At 38.9% G+C, this 20821-nt stretch overlaps 1 protein-coding gene across 1 annotated transcript in view; it reads left to right on the top strand.

Annotated features, from left to right (window-relative positions):
- The first annotated feature begins 1117 nt into the window (after nucleotides 1-1117).
- Nucleotides 1118-20821, top strand: part of kcnh4b (potassium voltage-gated channel, subfamily H (eag-related), member 4b) — a 103875-nt gene continuing 84171 nt past the window's right edge. Inside the window, exon 1 of the mRNA XM_036572128.1 lies at nucleotides 1118-2042. Within this exon, the coding sequence (XP_036428021.1) occupies nucleotides 1967-2042 (76 nt within the window). The 5' untranslated portion in view covers nucleotides 1118-1966. The remainder of the gene's footprint in view (nucleotides 2043-20821) is intronic.

Raw genomic sequence — 20821 nt, 5'->3', positions numbered from 1 at the left:
CTTTTGAGTCTTGGCTTCTCTTACTGGTTCTTCCTTGTGCTCATAGGAGTCTCTCCTTTTGAGTCTTGGTTCCTCTCAGTGGTTCTTCCTCATGCTCGTAGGAAGTCTCTCTATTTGAGTCTTGGTTCCTCTAAATGGTTCTTCCTCATGCTCATAGGGGGTCTCTCCTTTTGAGTCTTGGTTCCTTTAAATGGTCCTCCCTCATGCTCGTAGGGAATTCCCCCTTTTGAGTCTTGGTTCCTTTAAATGGTTCTTCCTCATGCTCTAAGGGAATTCCCCCTTTTGAGTCTTGGTTGCTCTAAATGGTTCTTCATCGTGCTAATAAGGGTCTCTCCTTTTGAGTCCTGGTTCCTATCAGTGGTTCTTCCTCCTGCTTTTAAAGAGTTTCTCCTTTTGGGTCTTGGTTCCTCTCAGTGGTTCTTCCTTGTGCTCTTAGGGAGTTCCTCCTTTTAGTGGTTCTTCCTCATGCTCTTAGGGAGTTCCTCCTTTTAGTGGTTCTTCCTCATGCTCTTAGGGAGTTCCTCCTTTTGAGTCTCTTCTCCTTTTAGTGGTTCTTCCTCATGCTCTTAAGGAGTCTCTCCTTTTGGGTCTTGGTTCCTCTCAGTGGTTCTTCCTCATGATCTTAGGGAGTTTTTCTTGGCACTCTTTCCCTCTGTGATGTTCAAAAGGGGGGCTGTGGCCTGCATTTCTTTGGGACAATTTTAGTTGTGGAAAGAGCCATCAAAATAAAAGTAAATTGAAACTAAATGAATATAGACAGAAGTAGGCAAAATTACATAAATATAATCAATTAGAAGCAAATGGTGTATTGCTTGCCTTGTGTTCGGTAGTAGTACTGGTTTACCCAGGAGGAATGGTAGTGGGTTGTCAAGGAAGTTGTTGCCACGCAAACAGCAGTAGTTACTGTGTGTGTGTGTGTGTGTGTGTGTGTGTGTGTGTGTGTGTGTGCATGGGTGTGTTTGCATGTTAACATGCCAGCATTTATATATTTCTGTATGGGCACTATGCTTCATTCATGCCACTCACTCAAAGCACAATCTAATGTGTATAGAGTTTGTGTGAGAGAGATTGAGAACATATATGTGTGTGTGAGAGTGTGTGTGTCTGTGTGTGTGTGCCTTCAAAGCTGCAATCCGTGTGTGTACGCTTGTGTATCTCCGTCTCATTGGCCGTGCACCATTGGAGTAGATGAAAAGTGGGTGTGGGAATGGAGGGAGAGGGGAGGGGGGGAGAGAGACAGAGATAGACAGAGAGAGAGAGAGAGAGTGATAGGGAGGGACGGGTGGAGAGAGAAGAGAAAGCAACTGTTCTGTTTCAGCAGCTATTCAACAGTGAAGAGAAAGAAACAGAGAGAGGAAAAAGGAGAGAGAAACAGAGAGAAGCTGCTTACGAAAAAAGAGAGAACAGAGGAAAACGCTCAGCATCACGAAACTCTACAGCGGATTTACCTTTAGTGCACAGGTGAGAGAGTGAAGATCTGCCCTGCTTGAGAAAGAAAGAGATAAAGAAAGGAGAGAGAGAGCCAGAGAGAGAAAAAAGCAAAGCAGCTGTAACTCTTGAAGACCCAAAGCAGTTAATTTGGAGCAGCAGCAGAAAGAACAGGTGAGCACTTGGCCAATGAATGGAGGACAGATGGAAGCGGAGACCGTAGAAAACGAGGCCGTAACGGAGGTATAAACCAAAGGAAATAAAGGAAATGTCCTGGGACGATTTTGAACAGCGAGACTTGAGTTTGTTGCTTCAGTTCTTAAACTCATCTGGAATTTGATTCATTCCACTCCACATTCCAACTCCAATTTGCAAATACAGTTCGGACTCCAGGAGTAAAGGAGTAACCCTTCACTCTATGGGGGACGCCCAGATGGCCCCCAGCCAGCCACGGCTTGGGATGGAGTGAGAGAAGGAGAGAAATTTTAAAAAGAAACAACGTTTTCTGGAAGCGTGGTAACTCTGGAAGCCCAGCGCCATGCCGGTGATGAAGGGGCTCCTGGCCCCCCAAAACACCTTCCTGGATACTATTGCAACGCGCTTCGACGGAACCCGTAAGTGAAATTAAATACCTAAATAATTATTAATTAAAGTAAAATATTTAAAGCCTACATCTGACCATAACTATCACATCCGGAACCAAAAAGAATTGGGTTTGTCCTTTCAGTTTAAAAAAAAATGAAACATGAAATTTTTGTAAAAGGGTAATTTTGCTGATAGGTCCCTCATTTTTTCTATGCTTTTCTTATAGTCAGAACATTTTGTCCTGAAAATACATTAAAACATACTCTTTTGTGTGTTTGTGTGTGTGTGTGTGTGGTGTTTCCATGTTTTCCGTATTACTGTGTACAGTACTGGGCAAATGTCAGAGACCACCCTGCATTGATCCAATTTCCAGTCAAAACACCATTAAGTACAAGATATTAATTTTTCAGGAGACATTTCTGAGGAGATTAGTTATTAAAATGATCAACCTGCATTATAAGGGAGAAAGTCAAAGGCAGTAAATGAAACAACAGGAGTTTCCAAAACTGAAGCTCAGAATTTTTTTCAAAGATCTAAAGAAAATGGGATTCTTAACAAACACCTGCAAGACCTGGGAGACCACCAACACTGTCCCCATCAGATAAACAGTGCATAAATCTTTTATCTTAAAGAGAGAGGAGAAAATCAAGCTCCAGATCTGAAAACATCCCCAGTTGTTTCTGTCCATCCTTCCACTGTGAGAAGACAACTCAGCGCTATGAGTCTGAAAGGACGTGTAGCTGACAAGAAGCCCTTAATTAATAAAAGGGAACAGACAAAAAAGAACAACATTTGCAAATCAAACAGAGAAGCTGCTGGTGTTCTCAGAGTGCAACCAACTTCTAAGACTGAACTTTGTAAGTGTGGAAAAAATATCCCTGCTGAAAAAGGAATAAATGTACTTAATCAGCGATTTGGAACGAAATAAATGAAGGGTGTTCTCTGCTTTTTGCATAGTGCTGTAAATGCTGCTGTACTCCACCTAACCTGACGCTAATCATAACCCCAGCAACCAACAGATCAGCTGTGGCCTCTTCTGCTTTCTCATATAAAAGCTGCAGTTTTGATCCCCACAAAACACACATACACAAAATATCAAAACTCATCAACCTGACTAGATCTTCTTACTGCAAAGACAGCCAGTGGTGTAAGGTTTTACGTAACATCACCAACAATCCAGGCACAAATTCTCAGCCCATTTAAAAGGTCCTTTTAAAGACAGAATTGCCACAATCCAATTTTGTAACATTCCTGCTTTTTTTCATTTTGGTGAATGCAAAGAACAAAGCTGAAAGCTGCTTGAAGTCGTATTAATCTACTGATGGAAGTCTCTGCGTTCTTTAGGCAGTGGAAATGGACTCTAATGCTGACCTGAGACCAGTTTTGTAGGGTTTTCTTGGATACAAGACGTTGAATCTGAGGCACACTGCAAAAAATGGTATGTTGTCAAGTAAAATCATCTTAAATATAGTCAATAAATCTAATTTCTCTCCTGTTGAGAAACTTAATTTAAGATTATTTACCTTATTTCTAGACATTTTTTACTTGTTTTGATTAAGTAAAATTATCTCACTATGTTGGAAGATAATTGTGCTTGCTTTAACAAATGTGCTTCAAACCAGGAAAAATTATCTGCCACTATAGTGAGATCATTTTACTTAATAAAATTACTGAAAACAAGTGAAAAATGCCTAGAAATAAGCTAAATAATCTTATAATAAGTGCACACCATCTCTAAATGGGAAATTAGATACCTCGACTAGATTTAAGATCATTTCACTTAACAATATACCATTTTTGCAGTGCAGGGAAAAAGTGAGGTGCCTTATTTGCCTGCTTACTCCAAAAGCGTCCACTTTATTAAAAACTCCTAGCTTGTATTTCCACTGTCTGTTCACTTCATGACCTCCAGCTACTTCTTAGTCTACTATATAGGTACAGTTGCAGGCAGCTGTAGATGCTTCTGCGGTTTCAGCACCCTCTTACTTTCTGTGTAATACATATAAAGTGTTGACACTGTGATTCTTTAAAAGCACATGGTCATTTCATAGGTAAATAAATGATGGTGAATAACAATTAGCTATTATACACATTTTAAAATTCTTTATCTTTTCTTTTTTATTTCCAAACTTGTTGAAAATTTTTCAATTTTTTCTAGATCACTGTACTGGTACTGGCACACTTCTGTCAAAGCGTTCACTTCTGCTTTTTTTTGTATTAATTTGTCTAGCAATACATTGGTGCAATAGAAAGTTTGAAATCTCAGGATTCGATTCCCACATACATTTTATGATCTGTTATTCACAGCAGTTACGATCATCGCATTTAAAACATAAGCACTGAATGAGCAAATGCTAGCAAATCTGTGAGTCCTTACCTTCAAAGCCTTGCTGCTCTTCGCAGACACATCATAATCCAAAACATGTGGTCTTGATAACACAGCAAGAGTCAGAGATCAGTTTAGAGATCTATGAGTCAAGCAGAAATAAACCCCTCAATTCTAGTCTCTGCTACTCTGTGTTAGCAAGTCATACAATTATTCTGATTGTTGGCAAAAAACTTGAGTGGTCTCTTTGAAATGAGACCAAGATCATGACTGTAGCCCAAAGTATGCAAAGAGAGTGCTCCTTTTACTTTGGGTATGCCGTTTTATAGAAAAATGGGGCGACAGTTAAAGGCTTATGGGGATTTCCAATGATTTTTCAAAATCTCTGCAAAATTTAGTCCTTAAGATATAAACAAAGTCATTCAGAGTGGTTTGGTGTAAAATGTTCCGTTCTAGAGAAACTTACTGAGCCAGAATTATTCACAGTGGTGGGGATAGGAACCAGACGTCCACCTCTAAAAGCTCCCTCAGAGACAGTTATTACATTAAATGGTAATGAATACTCAGCCCGATGTCTGAGACACTGTTTTATAATAGTTTTGAGGTCAGATTTTGGTTTGAAATATTTTATTTTAAATCCATTCATGGTGGTAATGTACATGGAGGGTGTTGTAAATATAGTCCCCAAAGAAAATGTATCCTTTACAGATTAACCAATATTTTACCATTATCTATGTATTTATATTTACATATAAAAGCTCAGAAGACGTGTAGGTTCACTGGTGGTTTCGCATAGTAAATAAAATGGCTATATTTGTGTTGTTGACATTGCAACCCCTGGTTCCCATCACCACCACTGTAAAGAAATGGTCGGTAAGTTTCTCCACAATGAACCACTTCACATCAAACCATCATGAAAGAGTTTTTTACATCTCATTGACTGAATTATAAAGAAATTTCGAAAAATCATTGGGATTGCCCTTCAAGGTAAGTACCTCACTAACAACAAACTTTTCATATTAAAGACATTGATACTGCATTAACTCAGGTAGCTAGTTAGCTCATAACCCAAATTCTAATCTTAACCTAAGGTTTGTGCCCCCAACTGCAAACATAGCCCCCTACAAAATAGCACTCCTGATGGCCCTGCAGGCCTCCATATGGATGATGTTGAACTACAGCCCATCTGTTGTCATGCACAATTTATCAGCCCGCTCTACCCCATTCATCACTGGTCAGTTTCTGAGCACAGGGCCGACATTGTCCAGGTGTTATTTGGGTTGTGGATGTTTCGCAGTACAATAGTGAGACTGACAGGGTAGTGTGTGTGGTGCTGGTACAACTATAACAGAAACAGCAGTGCTGCTGTTTCTACACATGTCAGTGTCACTGCTAGGTTGACAGTGGACCACCATCCAAAAATATCAAATTGTGCATTAACAGATGAGATACAGTCTCTGACTGTACACCAGCGAGGTGGAGCTACAATGGAGGCTAATAAAGTGGCCAGGGAGTATAAAGGCAGGCGTGTCCTCCAGTTCTAATATTGTATGCCCATTTGTTTTTCAAATAAATCTTTTTTCCACTCCTCCAAAGTTCAGTCTTTGAAGGCTGCATTTTCTTCTTCTCATGATCCGAGCAATCCCAAACACATTCAGTGATGTTGAGTTCTGGACTCTGGGGTGGTCAGTCCATTGTTCTAAGAACACCAGTATCTTACTTGTTTGATTTTCAGAATTTCTTCTTTTTTGTCTGTTTTTGTTACTCAATGAGGGCTTCTTGACAGCTGCACATCCTTTCAGACCCATAGTGTTGAGTTGTCTTCTCAGAGTAGGACAGTTTCGGTGGTTTTGGTGGGCAGTTTTAAATTAAACACATGAAGAGTGGTCTCTGATTTTTGCATGGCACCATACATTTGTGTATTTACAGTTAACTCTGAGACTCTGAGACCTGGGGTGAGGATCGTACTATAATTGTTTTCTCTCTCTCTCTCTCTCTCTCTGCCTCTTGTCTTGTTTTTGTACCTGCCATGCAAACTCATGGGAGAACACTTTCTAGACCATTGTCTCCTTTTCTCATGGGACAGGCGTTCTGTAGCCTGTGTGTGCGTATGCTTGTGCTGTCGTCAGGGGACAGGTGTGTTTGGATGTTGTTCTCTTGTGCTTCGGAGTCATTCTGAGGTCCGTCATGAAGACTGTATCAGTTATTTAACTAAAGACTTAACTTGCTGATATAGCAGATACAGTACATCATCATCATAGTCCCAAGGCTGTATATAGTAGCTTCATACTGATTTGTTGAGCAAGACTGGCCTTTTTGCATGAAATATAATCAATAAAAAAATAAAACAGTGACAACAGTGCAGAGCACTGCATCAACAGTAGGCTTAAAGTGATACTTTGGAGATAAATCAAATTCACAAATTTTTCTCTTGGCTCAAAAATAGTCAAACAGCAAAGGCATGGTTGGTGTCTTGAGTTTGACTTCTTTAGATTTGCGCTGGAGCTATGAGGCTAATGTAGTTATGAAAGTATATTTCCACCAAATTAGCGTTGTGGACACTGCATGCCTAACTCATCATATAGCAGGGCTGTACAATGCAACAATATTGTTGTACATGTTGGGAGAAATTAATTCACTGCGAATACAAAAAGGATCAGTCGTACAAGTGCGATAGAATTCTGTATGTGCATGTGTATTTCTCTATATACTTATGGAAACTGCAGATAATTATTCATAATCAGTTATGTGTGAGCTATTGTAACTACATGGTGTGTGCAATAGCTCAATAACGTTTCCCAACTGCTCAAACATAGTCGTGCAAACAGCGCCACTTCTAGTTTTTAAGGTAGTTGTAGTCCATCAGGTAATTCGAAACACTAGAGAACAAATCCAGATGTTTGTTTTATAAAATGCTTAGTTTTTGACTGTAATCTTATTTAAACCTATTTAAAGCCAATCATTTAGGATTTTATGGTTTGCCTGTTGTATTTTTTTTCTTTAGCTTATCTACTTTCTTCCTTAGCAATTATGTAGAATTAAATAATGAAATTTAAATACACATATTAAATAGCACCGATCCTTGCCTTTAGTTAATAAACTATTTCATTTCCCATTTAGAAATTTATGACTCCCACCATACCTGTGTTAATGCTGGCGTGGGTTTCCTTGCTTCTTAAAAAAGATTCTTGAGTGCTCACAGCATAACACAACATGAACCAATAGCATATTTCACAGCATGAACATTAAAAATACAAATCTTTTACATGCTGATCCTGTCTTTTTCCACAGTTAACCATGGTTACGCTTATATAACTTTAATCACTTTAATAACTTTAATCACTAAATATCACTTAATAACTTAAAATTATCCGCAACCTTTATAGCACCAGTGCTAAATGCTCAAAAAGGTCAAAGGCCTGCACATAGGAAAACAAAATAACAGGGTAAAATGTAACATAGATACTATATGCAGTTAAACAGGTTCACATGCTTTTAGTCATGTTCCTGTATTCCTGTAGCAACATCATCTGCATATTTGACAGCAGTCGGACAGATATTACTAGAAATTTTGTCTGTTTTGTTACTAAAAAAAGAACATTTTTCATTTCCATGTTTGATTACTAGGTTTTCACACCTATACTGTTTTCATCTCTGTTTTGAAGCCAATAACCAATTCACAACAAGTTAAACACAATCAGGCTAAAGTGCAGCCTCAACATGGCGGAATTAGTTTTAACACAGTGTTACAGCTACGCCTCCTAAAGTAAAGAAAGTCTATCACCCTCCATATAAATACAAAAAAGTCAGGTTTTATGCACAAATTCATCAAAAAATATCAGGCAAATAAAGTATATTTAAATTTTATTGTGCTGATATTTGCTCTTCTACTAAAAATACATTTACCAGTGTACCAGTTTTACACAGCCTCTTTTTACTCATTATGTATATTTTGATGGATTAATTTTTTTATGTATTTAGGTCAGAAAACTCGTTTGGTTCAACATCATAGAATTGCTAAAATTAACCCCATCATAGTAAGTTGTAACATATGCACTCACTCTGCTTTCAGTTTATGTTTTCATGTGTAGCGGAAATGTGTATGTTGCTTGTATTACAATTTATTAATCTTGCTTAAGCATGTAAAAATGATTTAGCAAAGCTTGCCTCACACCATGTGTACTTATAAGGTAATCTCAAATAGACCTCTGACAAAAATACAGACCAAATTTAGGCTTCAAAAAGCTGCTGTTTTTTGCATTCCAGCTTTCTTGTGTGCATTTTTTGTGTGATGATTTAGGCAAGCAGTTTGCATGATGCTAATTGGTGGGATATAAGCTTCCATTACTTGTTTATGACTTTAGCCTTGTAGCTCCAGTGCAAAACTAAAGAAGCAAACCTCAGCCAGCAAACATGTCTCGGCTGATCCGCTACATTTAGGATAAGAGTGGAAAACTGGGTACAATTTTCTTCCTCCTATTCCTTTAACACACCAAATCTCCCTGGTTACACCAGGGAAAAAAAATAACCTTTCGCAGTGCATAATTTCCGCTGTCGCACACACACTGTCACACACAGACGAGTATGTTGACAATCTTGCCTTGTTAACAAAATCCCCTGTGCGAGAAGCCCAGGCTGATGTGAGATTGTAGTTGACGCTTTATAATTGGAGCTTACTGCTCCTCGCAAGCTATGTACACTGTCATTAAATGCGTGTTTGATATGACTGCTGTAATGCGAGTGTCTCTCGTTGCATATCTTTCCTTTATAACTGAATGAGCCCGTACACTTGAAGAGATTTACACAGATTTGCCAATTTATTACAAACTCCCACGTTTTATTTCTACTTACTGGCCACTTTATGAGCTCCACCTAAACTTCAGGTCCACTGTATAGGTGCACAATTACAGGCTGTGTAGTCCATCTGCTGGAGCACAATTTATCAACCCACTGATGACCAATTGACCACTGATGAAGGGCTAGAGGATGGCATCAACAGATGGGCTACAGCAGGGCTGCCCAAAGTGGGGCTGTTTGATTTGGCCCACCAGAACCCCACCTCCCTCAGCCACTGAGAGAGCACGTTTATATACCACAGCTTCTTATTTTTCTTCAAAAAGTTATTTTTGAAGTACTTTTAGTGCCCAAATGTTTAGTGCAGTGTTATAAAATGTAACAGAAAACAAGACTAAGCAGGCATAGTAATTATAATAAACCTAATAATAATAATAATAAGAAGAAGAAGAAGAAGAAGAATACGTACAACATTTGCTCTAAATCATGTGTGAAGTGAAGCCAGATACACATTTTCTTTTGAAAGTGTGAAAATACAAGCAAAAGCACTCGTTCTGTAGCTGCTAGCATACATCTGAATGGCGCTAACATTAGAATTACAGCTTCCAAGCCAGCTAACCTTACACTGGCAAAGTGATAATTCAAAAAATAGCATTCAAATATTATTTGGTGCACTCATTGTCATGTACCAGTGCTTGGTGCCTGTATCTTCACCTGGAACCATTAAAAACAGCTAAACAAGTCTGCATATGATGGACACATTCAAGCTGAAGTCAGATGCAGCTCAAGCTTAAATAGAAGTACTCGTCGCTGGGTTTTTTATGTATTTCAGCCATTATTAGTTTATCGTAAGACCCAAGATGAGTTTAAAAAAAAAAAACATTACTGTTAGCATTGGGAGGGTGTGAGGGTGATACTTAATGGTGTATTGAAACATCTGCTACAATGGAATCAGTCAGTCAGCCAGTCACTCTGTAAGCACCAGTTCAATAAAAACTACTGAGAGGCTCAGCAACCACTGGTTTTCACTGAATTTAAAGGCAGGGTAGTGTGTTTTGTGTATGTAAGGAAACCATTGGAGCATTTAAACACGGTTTCTCCGCATATACTGGCAAAGCACAAAAACACAAAGCGAACAAGGTGCTAGCTAGCTGTTGGCCCTCAGCCCACCACAAATATGACACTCTGGTGCCCCAAAACAAACAGTTTGGGCACCCCTGAACCAGAGGTGCAAAACTGATACGAATGAGAGGACCGACACTGAAAGGCCATAGCCTAAATTTGAACATAAAGGTTCATATTTCATACATAAAACAAGATAAACAAAGTATACCGAGTTACCATATTCTCATCATATGTATTGCTTTATATGTCAACATTCAAGATTTTTTTCTGCACCGTTCAGTCATTGAGACATAAATAAAAGTTATTCAGAGGGGTTTGATGTGAAATGGTCCATTGTAGAGAAACTTACAGTCTCTTTACAGTGGTGGTGACAGGAACCAGGGGTCATGATGTCTACAGTGTATGCAGCCATTTCATTTACTATCCAGTAATTCCACTGTCTTTTATTAACCATCAGTAAACCAACACATGTCTTTAGAGTTTTTATATGTAATGTTGATATTCCTAAAATAGGAGTAAATTTTGACTTGGGTACTATTTTGACTTACAATGACTTACATGTACATAATCAGCATATTTATATATTATTTCTAGGCCATAAATCAATGTCTCAGACATCAGACAATGTGTTCTTAACCATTTCATTTGTAATAACTTTCTGTGAGGGAGCTTTTAGAGACATTCAGCTCTCTTTGGACATCTGGTTTCACATCAAACCACTCTACATGACTTTAGATTTTAATGATTGAATTATGCAGAAATTCTGAAAGATTGGTGGAATTCCCCGTCAAAACACAAAAACAAACTTTATTATGAACAGGAATTGTGTTAGTGGATGCTTTGTAGTATAGATATACCAGCAATGTGGAGCTGCAAGAGAGGTGTTTCTAATAAAGTGGACAGGGAGTGCATACCAAGCATTGAAGAATCATAGGCACATGAGGAAGGTTGCTCTGCAGCCAACACCAGCTGAGCTGTACCATATGCCAGCAACATAACAATGTGTGCTTGTGTTTTTGTCAGTGTAATGGATACAGCGTATAATAGGCTTCAGTTATGACAAGGGTAGCGATAAAATTCACACTGACATGGCTATTAATGCAGTGACATCAGAATAAAGACTGCACAGTGACAGCTGCAAGAACAGAAAGGTACAAATCACACTCTTGTATTAGGAGGAGCTATAAAATATACAGAATTTACAAGAGAAGTTCTTCCTTTCACTACTGTTTTGTCACTTTCTAAGCTGGTCTATGCTCGTTTACGCTAGTCTGGGGCCAGATTAGCTGGTCACCCAGCATGGTCACACTGGTTGACCAGCATACCAGCATCCAAACACAACATATGCTGGTTTGGTTGGTGACCAGTGTGCTTGTCTGTGCTGGCTTTTCTAGCAGGGTTTAGTGCCATTTTCCTCCAATGTCAATCAAAAACACTTCTTTTCCACTGCACATACAGGGAAACGTGTACATAATTAAATTGTTAAAATATAAGTAAAAGTCATTCAGAGCGGTTTGGGGTGAAGAAGTTATTTGTTCTAGAGAAACTTACCGACTCCTAGTTGTTCACAGTGGTGGTGACAGGAACCAGACATCCATCACTAAAAGCTCCCTCATGGAAAGCTGTTACACTCAAATAGTTGCCTCATGTCTGAGATATTATTTTTCTATAGGTTTGTTACTATTGGTCCTGTGTTCATTTTCTCCCCTGAATGTCACCGGATCCTCTGAATTTTGAGGTTCGTAAGGAGGCGAAATGATAATATTACTACATGCATGCAACAAGCAAGCTAACACTATTTCGGAGAGGCTACCAGTTTTATGATGCCAGTTCAATGCACAGCAGTGTCAGCTTCCATCTAGACGGTAGCAATATTAGCATTTTAGCATTCCGAGTCCTTAGTGATCACATAATACAAAGCACAGTGATATTCAGGGGAAAATGTACATTACAAAATGATGAGACATCCTCAGGGGCCTATGCATATGATGTAGCCTGAGGTAGTCATTATATAGGTAAAGTCTGAGAGCTAAAGACTGTTGTCCTGTTCAGGAGACAGAAACAGTTCTTCTGAAAAGGTCACTACCACCAGCCTTTAGATCCAGACTGAAGCAGTACTAATGATCTAAATCACAGTCCAGGGAAATGGATTAAGTGCAAGCCTGCAAATTGCACGGCCAGGAAGTAACAGTGGCTGGCTTATTTTTCAAAGTAAGAATTCAGTTTTGGGAAAATGTAAAAGCTCCTAATTCAGATTATTAATTACTGTAGATTTAAAAGTGTTAGGCAGTCCTAAACTTACCAGCTAACGCTACGATCAGGTGGTGACTGAAGAGTTGGACTGGGAGTCGATCCTAAAAAGAGACAATTCCAGGCATTTAGGATTTAAGAGCAGACTCCAAAGCTTTGGACTTGATTCCACACAGTGATGTTGAAGTTTGCTCACATCTGCGTGCACACAGAGATATTCTGCTGTCACAGTCGAGACAGCCTGTCTGAAAACGCATCCTTCCACAAAATGCATCAATAGATTGGCTATATTTCATTTCAGCTAATATGGAAAACAAAGCAAAATATAAAATTTGTAGCAAAAAATGTGCTTACAGTCAGCGCTTTTCTTCTGAATTATAATACGATTTATTTCATCCTCATTCATTGAGATTGAAATAAGCTAATAAGCTAAATATATATAAAATCATTATTTATAGGGTACTTTCTGTTGGGAAGAGTCTGTCCCAAACACTAACCTTTAAATTTCAACTTGTGAAATACTGATGAATACTTTATAAACAATATTATTTACATTTTTTGCATATTTCAATGTATTTTTTAAAGATCTCTGATTTCTTTTAAAGTGAAGTTGATAGATTTAGATTTATCATGCATTTCATTTTTAAATAAAGAACTTTATTTTTAAAAAAATGATGTCCCACGTATTCATGTCAAAATTTTAGTTTGCTAGTCATGTACTGACTAGCTAGAGTTCTTCTCAAAATTAGCTAAAATTGTCACTACCAAAACAGTCACTACCGTCACATTTGGTAGAGTTTTGCTAGTGTTTTGATTGTTTTGGTAGTGACAAAATGAAACGTTCAATTATTCGTTTTAATCAATAAACACAATTAAGATATAGAGTCATTCAAAGCAAATGATTTTAGTCTAAAGTCAGATAAAAGTCAGAGATTTTTCTGAATGATCCATATCTATGGTAAAAATAAAAGCATCTCAGAAACATTCCACTTTGCTTATCATGCTGCACTGATGTTGCAGATTTTTGCTGCTTCTCTTGAGCATTTTGCTCCCAAAATAATGCACAAAGAAACCTGAGAACTCTACATTGTAAAAACATAAGCACCACAAAAACACTCAGCTTTGCTAACCATAATAAAGATGTTCTTTTCTTTTCAATGTACGACTCAACCACTAAAAGGGCTGCATTTAAAAAATCCCAACAGATCTGTGGGCCAGAGAATGCCTACTTCATTTTTAAATAACGAAATAAAATTTGGCTGTAACCCAAACTGGTTATTGTGTATTCAAGACATGCCAAAATGTCAACCGCACTTGTAGTAGACCTTGACAAGCATGAATGCTTAATTAAAAAAAAAGTAATTAAAATTGAAATGTCCCGAGGAGATGGGTGTTTTAAACCTACCCATTTTCTTGAACCAGATGCCTGGCATCTTTTCTTTGCTGCAAGTTCATTCATTCTTGGTATCAGTTTCTGAGCTGCTAAGTGTTTATGTTGGTTGAACTGCAGCTAATGTGTTTGGTGATATTACTGGAATGGTAGAATTGCAATGTAACCACCGTTCCATAGCTAGTTTTTGGAGAGGGGAGTGGCAGTGTACATTACGTTGCAGTGCATGCTGGGGATTGCAGCGCAGCACATACATGCAACTGAACACTCTGTCTGTAACATTTTCCCTCAAAAAGCACAGTTATGCCCTAAAACCATTTAGCTTAGAACTGTCAACATCTTTATTGTGCTCTTGTGCTCAGTTCTGCCTCTTCAGCACCCCTCTGGTTCAACTCTGCTATAGGTGCACATGACGTAGATCAGGACTAAAGTACAATGCTATGTCCCATTATGCAAATCAGTCAACCTATCTTACCGCCCTCTGGTGGTGGCAGTGTACATGCTCTGCATACCCTCAAATCTGAATGTGAAATATAAGGAGACTATGACAACACAGTTGTATTAGCAAAGGCTGGTTAGCCAGGTTGCTGTTGCTCTCCCGCCTGATGTTAAGGTTATCTGTGAGAGAAACTGCCACAGCAGATCACATGACTGATCTGCCTTTGTTTATCCAGTCACACCACACTAGTTTCTGCTAGTACCTCTAGGGGATTTTCAATGTTATGTTGAATGTTGTACAATCACTTTCCCACATTGGGTTTAATCACTTAGGCTTTACACAGTGAAACTTTAATTCAACTGTAAATGCTGTAAACCTACATGAAGCTAAAATGCACTTGAGTTGCATAAAATAAAGCATCCTGCAACCCACTTAAAACACAGCTGCAACAGTTGCAAGTATCTCGATTTCGTGAAAGAAATTTCGCGAAATAGCCGTTCAAAATGGTGAAACCGTCATGTGATCATGTCAACCGACATACTTTAAAACAACTTTAAAATGAGTTCACCAGATCAGTGCACAGGAAAATAGAGCAGAAGATGGTTTGTTGGGTGGTTGAAAAGGAGACCCCCCTGACTGACTTAAGTTTTTTTTCCTTCAGTTTCCCAAGCTGGAACAACAGCTGTTAACAGCTGCTTAAACGGCTGCTTGTACCAGCATTAATTCTGTGATTTATGTAGCTTGTTCATTTTCTCTCTTGAGAAAATTAATTTTATACAGAGCTCAGATTATTTTGGGATTAAAAAGATGAAATTTAGTACAGATGTGGAGGCCGAGATGAGCTCCACAGTGAAACTGTTGTGCTTTTAGGACAGGATGAGCGAGATAACAATGAGGCTATAACCATAATGGCTCCTTAAATATTCATTTTCAAAGGCTTAGCATTCGCGCAACAGGTAAAAACTCAAATATATAATAAAGAACCCTAAATAGATAGATAGATAGATATATAGATAGATAGATAGATAGATAGATAAAAGACAATTACGTAGATATAGAGAAAAACAATGGTAGTGATAGCTGGGAAAAAGCAAAGATATATATAGCGAGAATGATTCAGTGCATCAACAAGCTACTAATTTAGCTAACCAGCGGAGTAATAGAATGTGTTGTGTGCAACTTTAAGATACAAAGCAACAATCCCCAATATATTGCTAATGCAACAATCCAGTATTCTAAGTTAAACTCTTATTTCTATATTATGATAAACCTGGTAAATCACAGAACACATGGATCTTGTGGGTAGTGATGTGTCGATCATACCTTTTTTTATAAGAACACAGGAAACTGAAGCTAACAGGGCTAGAATTGCAGCTATCATGCTAATAGCTAAGTAGTGCTAAGTAGTAATTTAGTGCAAAAAAATTTCAGTGAGCACATTAAAATGAGCTAATATTTTCACAATGACCCAAAAAGAGATGTTAGTGTGCTGTATTTGCTTTTTTTGGGCTGGACAAGGCCTTTTTGAACCTGGAAGTGAATGCAGTTCTGCGCTTAATAGAAGCCTAAGTAAGCAAATGTTTTCGTTTTGTATTTCCCCAAAATGGCTTTCTCAAAAAACTGGCAAAAATATGTTTGAAAATGCTCGACTATCCCATTAAGCCTGGTACATATAGTGGAACTTGCACTCAATTCCACTCTAAACATGGGCTCTGGATCAAAAATCATTGCTAGGTCTAGCAATGTCAAAGAAGCCTTTAAACAGAAAACATGGCCACATTTTGCTGTGACTGCTCATTGCCTCACATCACTGCCTTTCAATCATAAATACAGCAAAACTGTGGCTAAGCACCACCGCCCAAGGCCAAGAGAGTCCATATAGTTGTATGTAGCATGTGTTTTTCTTGTCAATGAAACTACGAGCCTGGAAAAGGCCTGCCAAAGGCAGCGCTATGAAAAACTAGCCACGGCGTCCTACTCCCTGTATCTGTAATTGAATCTGCTACGGCGGTGCTGTCCCTCTCTTTATTTTCCCTCTCTCTCCTTGTAAACCGTTCTTGAGGGAATATTTATGAAACATTTATGATGCTGTTTACTGATAGGATGTGGCCAATCCAGCTGAAGTTTCAAATGCTTTCCTTCTGCTCAGGAAGGCTGCATGCTCTTTTACCTCTTGCTTTTTAATTTTTGAGCTAGAAGCCTCACTGACTGAGCTGTTGGTAAAAGAGCCATGTGTAGATGACATGAGTCACACAGTGTTTCTGTTCTTTTATAGTGTAAAACCTAACATTCAGAGGTAAAGTCTATGTCAGGGGTTCTCGACCTTTTCCACCTCAAGGCCCAGCTGTTTATCGCTAAAAAGCTTGAAGGCTCACACAACTCATCAACAGAGTGATGTTTGGGCCACCCTTGCATCGTGTGATCAGTGAACATGAAATCTCAGCAGAATATTGGTGCGAGTGGATGACTGAAAGGTCAAGTCTTTTTAAAGGCAAAGGGCAAAAAATTTGACAAAACTGCCTTTGTGCACTGTCTTTGCGGGGCTCGCATTAATGTTGTTAACTGTCTGAAAACATTTTATATTTTTCTATTGTTAAGTCAGTCATCTTTTCACTGTTTTTTATGAAAAAGTGCCATCACAGGCCCACTACAGACCACTAGCCCCCTTCAGTATAGGCCCAGGGACCACCAAGGGGTGCTTCACGGCTCACTTGTGTTCCTCTGCCCAGTGGTTGAGAAACCCTGGTCTTTGTGACATGCAAGTATACACTGTATACCCTCTAGGAAACCACTAAGGATTTTACATTTCATTGTGCATTCAAAACTGCACAATGAAATGATAAATCTTAATATATCATCACTATCGTTGATTGTTTATGTGAAATTGTAGTGAATTATGTAGTGAATTTACAGCTCACCAAGCTCTTTTTGCAGGGCCCCTAGTGACCATTCTCCTAGCATAATTGAAATCAGCTTGGGTGTTTTTCAGTTAATACAATATATTCAATGTTATCAGATTAACAACACTGTTGGCTGTCAGTGTGTAAAATGTTAGTTACTCTGTGTTGAGCAGCTAGCGAGCAATTAGGGATAAAAGGGGAGGGGTGAGTACCTCTTGGACAGTGCAATGGCAGCTATCTTGATATCAAAAAATCAAGTACAACAATAAAAATTAGCATTAAACACAGTAAGACACTTGTATAAACGTTGACTTGCTTGCTTACCTACAAACATGAAATTTCAGTTCACTTCTGGTTTTGTAAATTGTACACATTTCCAATGAAATATACTGTAGCAATGTTATTAAAGAACAAAATTCCCTCCCGTTGAGGGGCCTCCAAAACAGGTGGAAATTGCATTTTATGGCTACTGTAAAAATGGCTACTTGACATTAAAATCATAAGAAATGAAAGTCAATCAGTGGGATCATAATTATTAATGAAGTACTTGTATGTAGCTACCTAAGCTGTGTGCTAGCTAGGCTAGTCTAGCTAACAATGGACAACATGGGGAAATGGGGGTTGTTTACAGTATACCAACTACTTCAGACTCAACTACACCACTTCAAACATTAAGGGTCACTTTCCTGGACGGGGATTAGCGCTGACTAACTAATAAAGGCAGCTAACTTTACAGCAAATGCCAGTAGATCAAACGTACATCTATGCTAATCGTTTCTCACTGAAAATACAGAGTGCCAAACTGGTCCAAGTTTTTTTTTTTTTGATGTAGGTTGTCGGTTGGGTCATGTTCTACCTACATAGAAAATCTGAATTTACAGCCTTACCATAGGCTTACCTAAGCAATTTTAGTGATTAATATTTTTTTCATGCTAGCCATATGCAATCAGCCACATATTAGCCAAATGGAAAAGTGTTCCATCAGTGTGCACTTATACTAGCTTCTTAATAAGACAATTGGTGTAAAGTCAAATTTGCTTCAGATGCCTAATATGTAGTGGTTGTTATGGGGTAATGAGAAAATTGTGTGAATTTATTTGCTTATTTATTTTTTGGAATTATTGCTATAAGGAATATACAGCCATGCAATAATGCGACATTAGCCAGGCTACAGATAAAGGCCAGCTACAAATTTCTTGTAGTTTGATCAGGGGCCTTGAGAGCTCATCTCTTCTGGATTTTACCCCTTGAAAGTAAGACTCTGTGATAAGATAAATGAAGAGGGAAAGTGTAGCTGGCATCTGCTTCTCTCTCTCGGTCTCTCTCCTCACTCACACGCACACTCTGGAGGCAGCACAGCATCCTTCCTCGCAGCAGCAGGAGCCTCTGGGTGGCAGAGCGCCCGGTGCACTGAACGCCCAAAATAACTTTCCCCGGTTGCCCAGGAGACGAGGGGTGGTGCAGCGATGGCTGAACTGAGCAACTCGAGCAACTCTAATCACGCAGTAACAACTTTAACATGTCGCTTAGCGTCTCTCAGGAGGACGGATAAGTGAGTCAGTGGAGCAGCTGAAATGATTAGAAGTGTGAAGATCTTGGGTGATAGATTTGGTTTAGGTTAAACATTCATTTCTGCTTTTGATGAGATGTTGGGAGCCAGAGGTGAGAGGTTGCTACCAGGAATACATGCAACTAGCCAAGGCTGGACCTGTAAGATAGCATAAAAGCCCTTTTTCGGCATATCACTCAATGTAGTAATAAAGTTTAATTCACACAGCACCTTTATCAACCTAAGGACGCTTTACAATTACAAATCAACTGAAAATAAAACTCTCTCACACACACACACACACACACACACACACACACACAGTTCCTCAGCCATCATGGAGAAAAACTTCACTTTCTTGATGCAAAGTCCGTAGCTCTGGCCTAGTCAAACTCTGCTGTCACAATGCACAATGAGGGGCAGTTGATCCCCTGAGCCAACAGTACCCCTTTAGCAAGGCACCTGACTCCCAGCTGCTCCCCGGGTGCCGTGGATAGGGCTGCCCACCACTCCGGGCAAGTGTGCTCACTGCCCCCTACTGCGTGTGCATTCACTAGTGTGTATGTGGTGTTTCACTGCACGGGTGTGTCAAAATACAGAGGTGAAATTTCCCCAATGTGGGCCTGAAAAGGATCACTTAATCTTAATCTAATCTTAATCTTAATCAAAGGCCCTAGCTCATGGCCTAGTCAAACTCTGCTGTTGTGATGCAAAGTCCTTATCTCCAGCCTAGTCAAACTCCACTCAATTATGTTCATGTGCGAGAATGCCAGCGTCTTGCTGTGCTTTGAATGAAATAAATCAATCAAATACATATTTTTAAATATTTTTCCCAGTTTTCTCCCACAATTTAGCTGTGTCCAGTTCCACACAACAGCTAGGTCTCTACCAATCACACTATACTACTAGCAGTGAGAGGGTGAAGGCTAGCACATACTTCCTTCGAATCGTGTAATACCAGCCACCGCCTCTTTTCAAACTGCTGCTAACCCAGTGTCATCAGACTTTTTAAACTGTCGTTAACCTGTCAATGGGCTTTTCAAACTGCTGCTAATCCAGCATCATTGGACAGCTCAACATGTTCGAAGAAGAACACTAACTGCCCATTCTGTTATGTCAGATAACAGACATCTGCACTGGCTAGCATCAAACTGCCACACCACACACTTGACTCTGCTGCATCACAGAATAGTAGCGCACCGTATGAAAGTTTAGAGGAAACTGACCAACTTTTAAAAGCCACACTTATGAGAGACTGTATGTTTACTCTAAAAGATCCACTCCTACATTTTTCCTTGAAAAAGCTTTTTTTCTCAAATTTAAGCTTTTTTTTAATGACTGTGGTGTTTTTGGTGAAATGTTTGCTTCTAAAGTGAAATAGAGAGCAACGTATGATCTCCTATTGGTGTTCATTTGGCACAAGTGATAAGTAATATATCTAAGTCACGCAGTAAGCAGTGTCTTAAAAGTGGAAAAGTGTCTGGAAAAGTGGCTACCACATGTAGAGACGAAAATAGGGTGACAATAATGTGGGAGATTCCCTCCTGATTCACCTTCTCTACAGCAGCAGGTGGGAGCTCATTTCAACATACACAAGCCTGTGCTTTACATGTTTGAGCGTATAGCAAGAGCATGGGGTTCAGGCGACAGAGAAAGTGCAACTGGTAGCGATAGCATTGGTTTAAAAGAATCTAAAATAAGGCATTAAATGTTTCAGTCTTTAATGACTGACACTGAGAGCCAGATACAGTTGTGTAGTCACATAGCACTGTTTAATGCAGTAACCTTTTAATTCGCTCTAAAGTAGCCATTGTTTATCCAATTACCTTCACCTGTTAAATCCATCAGCACTATTATATAGGACATGTTTTGGCACCCCTGGCCAAATTACATATTTCATTGATTTTTGAAGTGAAAAGAAGAAACACAACCTCTGCAGCAAACAATTTAAAAAATAAACATTTACTGCAAATATTACTTTTTATTTGATTAATGTAAAAATGAGGTGCAAAAGTTGTAAAGTCTCCAAACTTAA

Source organism: Colossoma macropomum, unplaced genomic scaffold (assembly GCF_904425465.1).
Source record: "Colossoma macropomum unplaced genomic scaffold, Colossoma_macropomum, whole genome shotgun sequence".
NCBI lineage: Eukaryota > Metazoa > Chordata > Actinopteri > Characiformes > Serrasalmidae > Colossoma > Colossoma macropomum.
Note: the sequence above shows the minus strand (reverse complement) of the source record. Positions and strands in the feature narration are given on the sequence as shown.